This window comes from Brassica oleracea, chromosome C9 (assembly GCF_000695525.1).
Source record: "Brassica oleracea var. oleracea cultivar TO1000 chromosome C9, BOL, whole genome shotgun sequence".
NCBI classification, from domain to species: Eukaryota; Viridiplantae; Streptophyta; class Magnoliopsida; order Brassicales; family Brassicaceae; genus Brassica; species Brassica oleracea.
The window spans coordinates 29,528,981-29,539,679 of NC_027756.1; the positions used below are offsets into that span (position 1 = coordinate 29,528,981).

The 10,699-nt window shown below is 40.7% G+C and overlaps 3 protein-coding genes across 7 annotated transcripts; 2 read left to right on the forward strand and 1 right to left on the reverse strand.

Moving 5' to 3' along the window:
* Positions 1-524: 524 nt before the first annotated feature.
* On the reverse strand, positions 525-2,066 carry LOC106313591. 2 transcript variants are annotated; one of them, XR_001264416.1, is made up of 2 exons: positions 1,887-2,066; positions 525-1,574 (listed from the first exon to the last, which is right to left on the reverse strand). XR_001264416.1 is itself a non-coding variant. In XM_013751449.1 (2 exons), exons 1-2 carry the CDS (start codon positions 2,013-2,015, stop codon positions 1,425-1,427), a joined length of 417 nt encoding a protein of 138 aa, XP_013606903.1. In that variant the 5' UTR covers positions 2,016-2,066; the 3' UTR covers positions 525-1,424. The 2 variants fall into 2 exon arrangements, 1 of the variants encoding a protein (XP_013606903.1); XM_013751449.1 differs by having other exon boundaries at positions 525-1,712.
* A 145-nt stretch (positions 2,067-2,211) lies between these two features.
* Positions 2,212-3,549, forward strand: LOC106314751. The gene has a single exon (XM_013752580.1). The coding sequence runs from the start codon at positions 2,212-2,214 to the stop codon at positions 3,547-3,549; it is 1,338 nt and encodes a 445-aa protein (XP_013608034.1).
* Positions 3,550-5,307: 1,758 nt separating this feature from the next.
* Positions 5,308-7,731, forward strand: LOC106313589. 4 transcript variants are annotated; one of them, XM_013751445.1, is made up of 3 exons: positions 5,308-5,532; positions 7,081-7,171; positions 7,437-7,731. In XM_013751445.1, the coding sequence occupies exons 1-3, from the start codon at positions 5,314-5,316 to the stop codon at positions 7,622-7,624; spliced, it is 498 nt and encodes a 165-aa protein (XP_013606899.1). In that variant the 5' UTR covers positions 5,308-5,313; the 3' UTR covers positions 7,625-7,731. The 4 variants fall into 4 exon arrangements, with proteins under 4 accessions (XP_013606899.1, XP_013606900.1, XP_013606901.1 ...); XM_013751446.1 differs by having other exon boundaries at positions 7,081-7,168; XM_013751447.1 differs by having other exon boundaries at positions 5,308-5,519.
* Positions 7,732-10,699: the final 2,968 nt, after the last annotated feature.

Sequence of the window (10,699 nt, forward strand, 5' to 3'; positions counted from 1 at the left end):
CTGAAAACTTTTGATGGGTTGATCGGTCTATCAGTTAGAGATCTTCCTGGTTAGCTGATGGATTGCTTGGAATTATTGTTTTTGTTGCTGCTTGTTGGAATAGGAGTCTGGTATATGGTTGAGAGGGATTTTGGTTTCTGGAACAAATTTTCCGCCTGTATTGTAGCTGAGCGTGAGGGCGCGTTCGAACTCCGATTGATGCGGGGTTAGCGGCGTTGGCTTCGTCTCGTCAAGAGCTTTAATTTGGTATCTGGTTCGTCGTCTGGATCCACCGGAGTTGAGGGATAAAGCTGTTTGAAGTTTGTCGGGAATTAGGGTTTTTACTGCTCGGATTTATTTCTGGTTTTTAGGGTTAGGGTTTATGAGAGCAACGTCGTGCTGATAACGTGTTGTAAATGAAGTGTTGGGGAAATACTTCTGTTATCATTACTGTCGACCAGAAGGTCCATATATATACAAGGTATTAGACCGTCATAAGATCATGTTTATTCTAACAAGATAAGGATAAGGATAAACACTATGTTACAGATATACATGGAATATATACTAGATAAACACATAGTCTCTGGTTGTCTTTATCATGTTCCGGATTGGGCCTGTAGTACGGGCTGGTCTATGGTCGATCATCATTTGGTTTATAACATCGGCTCCATTTTTGCCTCTTTTATTTGGGTTTTGCCTCCATTCGATCTGACCCAAATACTATTAAAGTGTTTATATCTTTAAATATCTCAATCACTGTCTCGATGAAACCACATTTCGCATAGAAATCAAAAAACCTACAAAAACGAATCTACGAAAAGTCCGTTCCTTTAACGTAATCATGTATAGCTTTCCCTTTCTCCAAATCTCCTGACCGTGCACTAGCCGAAAGAGTCGAGACGATCGTGACGTTATCAGGTTTGAAGCCACAAGCGACCATTTCGTCGAAGAGGCTGATCGCTTCTCTGCAACAGTTCATCCATACCCAGCGATCGTTGGAGATGGGCTTAGCACAGGCCCATTAAGAGCTAAGCCGAAAATCAGATCCGGCCCGTTAAACAACAATTGATGATTTCGCTAGAAGACAAAACATACGTCACTATAAATAGAAGACGCCAGACTCATTAAAAGGACGGTCAGAAACGTACATAAAGTACAGAAAAGGAGAACATCGCCTCTTCATCACAGACAAAGTCTTGGAAGACCTCGACCACTAGGCGAGCTCGGCCCAGACGACCTCAAACCATAAAATAGAAAGATACTTGTTTAGACGAACTGTTTAGACGAGCATCTTTAGTTCTTGTAATTGTCCGAACTTGTTTATTCTTGACTATTAATACGAAAATCTCCACCTCTTTATATCATTTATAAATATTACATCACCGACCAGATATGGAAACAATAATTGGCGCCCACCATGGGGCAGGAGATTCTTCTTCACCTCAAGACAGCTCGGCAGTCACAGAACCCACAGCGCAACCAGACTCCCCGATTTCTGCAACCAACGACCATCCTGGAATAACGAGCGCACAACTAGCTGCAATGACAATCACGGACCATCTAGCCAACACCTCGACGCTAGTGGCGACGACCTCGGGCGAACCATTAATGGTGGCAACCTCGGACCATCTGGGCAACACCTCAACGCTAGTGGCGACGACCTCAGACGAACCATCAATGGTGGCAACCTCGAACCATCTAGCCAACACCTCGTCGTTAGTGGCGACGACCTCGACCCAGCCATCATTGGGGACAACCTCGGCCCTTCCAGCCAACAACACAACGTCTATGGTGGCGACCTCGGCCCTACCAGCAGCAGTTACGACCTCGCGTCATCCAGCCGGCACCACGTCTCTCATACAGACGACCTCAGTCCAACCAATAAATCTTGAGACTTATACGACCTCGGGCGAACCATCAATGGTGGCAACCTCGGACCATCTAGCCAACACCTCGACGTTAGTGGCGACGATCTCGACCCAGCCATCAATGGTGACAACCTCGGCCCTTCCAGCCAACAACACAAAGTCCATGGTGGCGACCTCGGCCCTACCAGCAGCAGTTACGACCTCGCGTCATCCAGCCGGCACCACGTCTCTCATACAGACGACCTCAGTCCAACCAATAAATCTTGAGACTTATGCTCGGATCACAACTCCTGTGCAACCCACAAACAGGACAACACCTGTCGTAACCCCAGCTGCAACACAACCACCTAACACAAGAACGATGTACTCCACTCAGCCAGACATCTCCATGATCTTTCAGACCCTTCTCGGAAGGATCGACGAGCTCGCTCGAGGAACGAACTCTCGTTTGGACGACCTCGCGTATTCTAAGATTGCTTGCAACAACCGCATTAACGAACTCCAGTCTGTCGAGATTGGCGCATCAAGATCACAACAAGTTGATATCACTCCACGACTCCAGCGTGTTCTTTTCAAAGATTTACCAACACCAATGACCGGTTCAGGACAGCAGCGATCAATCCAAGCCAACGATCTACGTGCACCAATCACAAGTTCCGGACAAAAACATCAGAATCATGTGAACGAATCTTCAGCACCAATCTTCAGCACGAATCGACAGCAGCGCCCAAGTTATCTAAATGATCAACATCTTCAAAACATCAATTTCCCGCATATCACCAACATGGAGACCCAACACAGAGACGACGACATTGAAGAAATGAGGGCTCAGCTGCAAAGCATGAACTCCAAAGTCTATCAGGCAACCATCACAGCACCAGAGATCGATCGTGTACTCCGCGAGACCCAGAATACACCTTTTACATTTCGTCTCCTCAGTATCCCTGTCCGACATCAGAAGAACAAAATCAAACTCCTGACTTACAACGGAACATCTGATCCAAGAGAGTATCTAACCGCCTTCAGCATCGCAACCGGGAGAGCCAATTTCTCACCAGAAGAACACGATGCCGGTCTCTGTCAATTGTTTGTGGAAAATTTGAGCGGACTCGCCCTCGGTTGGTTCTCACGCCTTGAAGCCCTTTCTATCGACAACTACAATCAACTCTCGACGGCCTTCCTCAAACACTACTCGCTGTTTATCCAACAGAGTGAAACTAATGCCGACCTATGGACTTTGGCTCAAGAACCTACGGAAACACAACGCTCGTACATCGACAAGTTCAGAGTCATCGTTTCTCGCATCACCGTACTCGACGAAGCAGCAGTCCTCGCACTCCGAAATGGTCTTTGGCACAAATCACCATTTCGAGAAGAGCTCATGAAGTATAAACCACAGACTCTGGAAGATGCACTCCATCGGGCGATAACTTTCATCGAAATCGAAGAAGATAAAGCTGCATTCAGCAAAAAGCACGCAGCCACCAAAAAATCATCTTCGAAAGATAAAGAGCCTGATGAATACTACGAACCTAGACAGCATTATGACAAAGCGTACAAAGATGGAAAGAGCAGAAAAGCATCCAATTATCAAATCAGCGACCAACCATCCAGTTGCTCCACAGGAAAGCACGCTCGCAACAGTCAAGGATCAGAAGATGCCCAGACATATTGCAGTTCTATTCATGGAACTCTTTGAATCTCAAACGATTTTACTACTAAGAAAATCTAAGAAGACCGGCGCGCCCCTGATATACCAAAAATAAGTCTCCAGGAGGATCCGCCCCCTTTTAATCCAAGCATTTACTTTCCTTGTAAAGGTGAACTACGGTCGGCTTGATCCCCGCCTGTGGGGTACGTAGGCAACCTCTCACGAGGCTCAGTTAGTTCTATTAAAAAATTATATATTCTTCAAACAAATATCAGGTAGGATACGACCATCTCTCACGTAAAAAAATACGAGATCCGTTCTCAGTGCTGCAGCTCCGCGCTCACACAATCAAATTTCCGCAAAAAAAATATACGAGATCCGTTTTCAGTGCTGCAGCTCCGCGCTCACACTTAATCAAATTTGAAAAAAATATATACGAGATCCGTTCTCACTGTTGCAGCTCCGCACTCACACTTAATCAAATTTGCAAAAAAAAAAATACGAGATCCGTTCTCAGTGCTGCAGCTCCGCGCTCACACTTAACCCATCAACTAAAAAAAAAAAAGTTCATATTTTCAACCTGAGTCAATAAACGGGATGCACTGCCAAACCTCCGATCGCCTCACCTCAGTCCAACCCCGAGCCCTCGTCGCTTTGAAGTATTCCACGCACTCACTATCACTAGGAGCAAGAGGAACACCAACTAAATGAGAGACGAGCTCGAACCAGAAGACGACGAGCTCAACCCACCTCACCACGACACGGCTCCGTCGACAAATGGCAAGCTTGGGATAGCAAGAGACAAGCTCGAACCAAGGGACGAGCTAGGAACGACAGGAAGCAAACTTGGAACAAAACTGAAGAGCTTGAAACAAAAGCCGAACTCGAAGCCACCATTAACAAACTCATAGCATCAGATGAGCTCGGAACATCAGACAAGTTTGGGATCTCCAGCAACGAAATTGGAGCCACCATTGATGAGCTTGGGACGACAGGAGACGAGCGCGGGATCTTCAACAACGAGCTTGGAGCCGCCATTGACGAGCTTGGGATGACAGGAGACGAGCTCGGGATCTTCAACAACGAGCTTGGAGCCGCCATTGACGAGCTCGGAGCCACCATTGAAGAGCTCGGGACATCAAGAGGCGAGCTCAGAGCCGCCATCGACGAGCTCCAGACATCAAGAGGCAAGCTCGGAGCCGCCATTAACGAGCTCAGAGCCACCAGCAACGAGCTCGGAGCCGCCGTCGATAAACTCGGGACGACAGGAGACAAAATCCCCCCATTAACGAGCTCTTCTCAAACCCAGCTCCTCCTTCGACGAGCTCAGCCTCTCCCAACGAACTCAGAACCACCATTGACGAGCTCTTCTCCAGCTCAGCCCCTCCTTCGACGAGCTCAGCCTTTCACCGGTGACAAGCTCAGCTCCTCCTTCAAACGAGCTCAGCCTCTCTTCCCCACACCACAGACCATGACCAAACAACCAAAAAAAAAAAAAAAAAAGGAGCGCAGCCTCTCTTTCCCAAACCACAGACCACGACCAAACCTGTTTTTTCAAAAAAAAAACAAGCTCACACCACAGACCACGACCACTAGGCGAGCACAACCTCTCCAACAATTGCTTCCGCCTGTTTTCAACGAGCTCAGCCTCTTCTTTCTTACACCTCAAACCCACGACCAAAACCCCTTTTTCTTTAAAAAAAAAAAGTGTCGGCAGGGAGATAAAGAAAGGAGGAGGACCACCCAAAAATAAAAATAAAAATAAAAATACAAATAAAAAGATAAGAAATAGAGAGAAGGAACCACCCAGCGATGAGACTGTTCCACGACACCAAATCACGAAAAGGCATTGAATCGAACAGCCCTCATGCCCGAGCAACCTCACGTCTCTTTCCCCACCTATTTCTTGCGAGCTCATCGTCTTTTCGACTCCATCTCTCCTCCGTCGTGTTTGCCGGACAGTCTCTTCATGGCTTCCACCGAAAACCCTCCAATCGTCTTTGTCCACGGCCAGCCGAGTTAAATCTCTTGGTTAATTCCTCTTCTTAGTTTTTCTCGGAGAATCTCCAAAAAGGAACTCTATTTTGAAGTTTCCAAAACTCTATATTTGAAGTTTCATTGTGTTCTTCTCCAAAATAAAACTTCAAACCTAACTTCAAAATTATTTATATTTTACACTATGGTCCTTATATTTGTCATAGTTGATGTAAATTCATAAAACTTCTATAAATAACTAATACATATATATAAATATTACAGAAATATTAATTAAAAAATCTTACACTCAAATATAAAATTATAAATAAAAGTACATAATTAAATATTAAACTGCAAGAAAATACTACATTATTCCATAAAATTATTTCCGTAATGCTCCCATATATGATCAACTATTGCATTTTGAAGTAAGAAAAGTAAGAAATGATTCTCTTTATTTTTTATTTGTAGATTACGAGCCATAAATTGTTTAAATCGAATATCCTCATAATATGGCCGCTGATAGTTTGAAATCATCAAACGAAAAAATCCTTGATCTTTTAAACGAAAGTACAATAAGCAGGGAAAAAGGTCATAAGATGATTGAATTACGACTGCAAAATGAAGCAAAAAAATTAGCTTTTAAAGAAGTAAAAAAGGAAAATAAAATATTGCTGAAAAACTTAACTTCTATCGATGATGTTAATATTCGTGAATACATTCGATTTGAACAAGAAAGAATCGTACGAAAAAGGCGTCAAGAGCAACAATAACAACCATCTTCGGTTACACAAAATTTGTTTGAACAATATTTTGGAGATTTGGGAAGTTCCATAGCAAATTTACCAGACTATTAGTGTTGTTATAATATTTAAATTTGAGTAATAATTATGTCTTCATGTGTCTTTTTAATAAGTTTTTATTATGGCTTTTTGTAATATTCTTGTTGTTTAATTCTAGTTTTAAAATATTATAAATCTTGTTTTAAAATTTTTATTTAATTTCATGTGTAAAACTTAAATTTATAAAACAAATTTGAAATATTTATGAGATATAAAAGTTTTAAGGATTAAAATAATAAACAAAAAAATATTTAAGAATTATAAATATGATGTATAATTGTAAGAAGCAAAATACAAATAAAAAGATGAAACTTCGAATTTGAAATTTTGAAAAGTTAAACTCTATATTTGGAGTTATAGAGTTTCTTTTGAAGATGCTCTTAGGTTTCGATTTGGGGTTTTTAGGTTTGGGTTTTGTTTTTCCTTGAATATCTGTTTCTGGGTCTAGAATTCATGTCTTGAGTGTCAGTCTCTGTTACACACAATCGATCATATCATCTCTGCTGATATTCTCAGCTAGGAGGTCTTGACTATCCAACTTATCTTTTTCTCTGGTTTATCTTGTATCGGTTTTATCTTGTTATCTGTGTAAAGGTTCTTTGTATCTGGTCTTCACTATCTTGTTTTTAGCTTGTCTCTGGTCTCGGCTATCTTTTTTTTTTTATCTTATCTCTGTGTTTTACTAACTATTTTATATTGTTAATAGTCTCTGTGTCACGTTTTTGTTCTCTGTGTAATGATTCTTTGTATTATGGTTTAGGGTGTTATGAGGCGGGAGGAGGAGGAGATAGCTCGAAGCATGTCTTCCATTATAAGGATTTTCGTTGTGAAAAAGCTGAGAGATTTCTGTTGTGTGGAGTTTATCCCTTTTGAAACTTTCTCCAAGCATCTCTTCCATTATAAGGATTTTCATCATCTTTCAAGAGATTAATAGTGATCGAATTTTTTGGGCTGATTTTCTTTGACATGTTTCAGTGAAAAAATCATTCTATTGTTTAATAATAGTCTTCGTAGATGTGTGATGATATATGCAGTGGATAGCCAGACTTGATTCATGTTTCTGTTACTTATGATCATTTATGGGTGTATGTTTACATGACCTTGTTTTTGTTGCAGACTGGGAAGCCCGTGCAGGTCGTGAACCCAGTCAATTACTCTCCGTTGAAGACTATTTGACTAAACAAAGGAAGGAGTCAGGTTCTAAGGAGCTGTTCTTGAATTCAGAGCAAAGAAAGGAGTCGCCAAGGAGCAGGTGTATCTGGATAACATCCAATGCAATGATCCGTAATAGAAATCATTTTTAAGTTTTGAACTTTTGTTTTTCTTGTTCTCTTTTCATTTTTTTTGTTTTCGTTTTGTCTATATCATGCTTAATGATCTAGTATGTTTTAGCTTGTATCACAAATTTTTATTAGTTTTATTTATTTTTATATATTATTTTTCTCACTAATCAAAATATATTGGAAACTAAATAATTTCTCAAAAAATAATAAATTGTATTAGTTACAAATAATGTTAGGAGACTTTTACATTAATTATGCATAGCGTTCAAAATTGATAGTGCTATGTATACTACATTTGTAAAAGCCATTTGCATAATTAAAATCAGATCAACTAAATATAGCAAATATAGCGTTTGCATTTTTACAAACGCAATCTAAAAGTAAGAGGTATGTCAACTATAGCAGAATAAAAAAAAAACGCTATCATGATTTGCTATTAATATCCACATTTCCTGTAGTGTTCCGAAAAATTAATGCACCACCGTCACACAAAATGAGGCCTACGAGCCGAATGAACGGACATGAGAGGTCCATTAGCCGTGGGCGGTTAGAGAGTTACATGTGGTACTTGAGACAAACCCAGACGAGTGTGCAACGAGAACGTAGCGTTCTGTGAAAGGGGGTGAATTTTAACATCCCGGTTTGTAGTATACGGAAAACCTAAAAAATAATTTATTTGCCTATCTATGTCACCAAAGTGTACTTAGCGTTCGGTCACCAATCCATTTAGAACTCCTGAAATTAAAGTGCTTGAGCTGGAGTAGTAGAAGGATGGGTAACCTATCTGGTTGTAATTCACGATATTGTACTAGTGAAACCAAAGCGTGGAGAAAGGTTATGCGGTAATTGTAGGGTCAGTAAACAAGTCTTCCGAACCTCCAAAAAATTAACACACTATCCGTTGAACGAGATGGAGTCCATGGGCAGAGTGAACGGACGTAGGAGGCTTATTAGCCATAGCTGATCGGAGTGTTACGTAAATCTTGAATTATGAAAAAACTACAATCTCATAATGATAGTAAAAGATTCATTCGTATCATGGTGATCAAGAGAAGACTCATGACGTCTTTTCCAACAACATACAAGCATTGAAGCAGTGCCGACCATTAGACGAAGCAAAGGAAAAACATGCTTCCAGCCTTTTGTTTTATCAATTATTTTCTGCCACATATTAATATTAGTTTTTATTTGTTTAGCGATAATCAATATTCCATGATATGTTAAACAACCAAAGATGGAGGCTACTAGTGGCCCATAAACTTTTTATTTACTTTTTTTTTTGTTTTTTTCTTCCAAAAATGTCGTTAACTTTTTTTTTTTTGCCTCGTCTTTAAATTCGTAAGAACGGCTCTTCCTAAAATATAATAGTAATCAAATGTTCATAAGCTGCTTATGCAAATGGGTGTGTTCTTGAGCTAAGATCCACTCTTAACTGAAAACCCTCTTTCTGAAACCAAGTCATCTTCAAATAACTATTTTAATTCAGATCTTTCCCTCCACCGGCCACTTTCACATCATCCTCCATTCTAGAGCCTCCTCTGTTCTTCCTCCTTCTATATTATGAGTTATGATATCTATCAATACTCCCCCAACGAAATCCCACTTCCGTGAAGCTTGTAATAAGAAAAACATGTGACAAACTCTTTAGAAGAAACCCGCGAATTCTCCAAAATAGATATGTCCACCCACTTAACAAGAAACTCCAAGCCATCCATCTCATTATGACGCTTATTGATACATGCAGAAAGTTGGGTAGTCCAGATGGGCGAAGGACATTCAAATCAGTTCAAGCCGATATGTAGTAGTGACCAAAATCCGAGTTCTAAAACTGAAATAAATTCAAATTGAAATTAGATGATAAGGATAATAATTAGGCCTTGACAATTGGGTGACAATACGGGTTTAAGTCAGTTTATATTGGGTTTTGGGTTTACAAAATCAACTCCATTCGGGTATTATAATAATTTGTGTAGGTCATGGTTCGTATTTAGTTAGATTCGGTTTGGATTTGGTAACACATCCTAAACCTGGTTTAGCCGCATTTGATTTTTGGCTATCTTAATATATTATTATCCAAATATACCTGTGTTAGGAAACTTAACCTGCATTTTTTGTTTCACGAAATTAAAAAGAGGAATTCTTACAAATCAGTCAATGCTTACTTCCTTGTTACAATGCTTATGTAACGACCATGATCTTAGTGGGCCCTTTGCTTTAGTAATGAAAACCCATAACTATTTTACTTTGTCCCCGGCTCGTCGATCAAAGCTTATCATAAAAAGCCAAAATTAGTGTAAACTTGTCTCCTCCTCTTGACCTCCCGAACGATGTGGTCGCTTTTGAAGAAATACAAACGGTCAGAATCGACATACCGCATAATGATCCACTCGTGATCGAGCTGGTCATCAAGGAACATGACATGGCCAGGATCCTCGTATACACATTAAGCATTGTTATATAATTTTCCAAGAAATTATCAAAATGACGAATATCAATCTTTCCAAAATCATCCTGACTCTGAAACCATTAACAGGTTTTTTTGTTTGGATATTATCTTTGGACTTTTGGATCCATCGAACTTACTGTCATGGTCGAAGGCGTGACAAAGATCATAGATTCTCAGTACTCAACCACCCGGTGATATACAATGCAATCTTGGGAACACCTTGGATAAACTCCATGAGGGCTCTCCAGTCAACTTACCATCTTTGCGTCAAATTCCAAACTCCAAACAGAATTAAGAAGATATGGGGATCCCAAAAACAGTTGCGCCTCTGTTTCCTAGCCGAACACAGGCTGCATAAAGACGCGACTTCACCTACGGCAAACCACAAACACACGAAAAACGTCGTTCACTCAGCCCATAGTTGAGCACGTTTCGAAAAAGACGAACCAGAATTGCCAACTAAGGCAATGGCTGTAAAATCCACTGACCCATGATTAGTCGACACCAGTAAAATGGTCGACGCAAGTTTGCCAACTGAGTAAATCACTCACAGAAAAATAATCAACTACATGACGACTTGATCCTCGAAAGGGGTACATAAGCAACTTGTCGAAACACATGTTTACCTTTCCCCCTCTCAAAAAGGGGGG

What these genes read in the sequence shown, in the direction of transcription:
- LOC106314751 (XM_013752580.1), top strand. Translation starts at nt 2,212, where the DNA reads ATGTACTCCACTCAGCCAGACATCTCCATGATCTTTCAGACCCTTCTC.
- LOC106313591 (XM_013751449.1), bottom strand. Translation starts at nt 2,015, where the DNA reads ATGGACTTTGTGTTGTTGGCTGGAAGGGCCGAGGTTGTCACCATTGAT. An exon ending in CCATTGATGGTTCGCCCGAG is followed by an intron (nt 1,713 to 1,886) that starts GTCGTATAAGTC and finishes GGCTGGGTCGAG; the next exon opens with GTCGTCGCCACTAACGACGA.
- LOC106313589 (XM_013751445.1), top strand. Translation starts at nt 5,314, where the DNA reads ATGAGACTGTTCCACGACACCAAATCACGAAAAGGCATTGAATCGAAC. An exon ending in CAGCCGAGTTAAATCTCTTG is followed by an intron (nt 5,533 to 7,080) that starts GTTAATTCCTCT and finishes ATTATGGTTTAG; the next exon opens with GGTGTTATGAGGCGGGAGGA. An exon ending in AAAGCTGAGAGATTTCTGTT is followed by an intron (nt 7,172 to 7,436) that starts GTGTGGAGTTTA and finishes TTTTTGTTGCAG; the next exon opens with ACTGGGAAGCCCGTGCAGGT.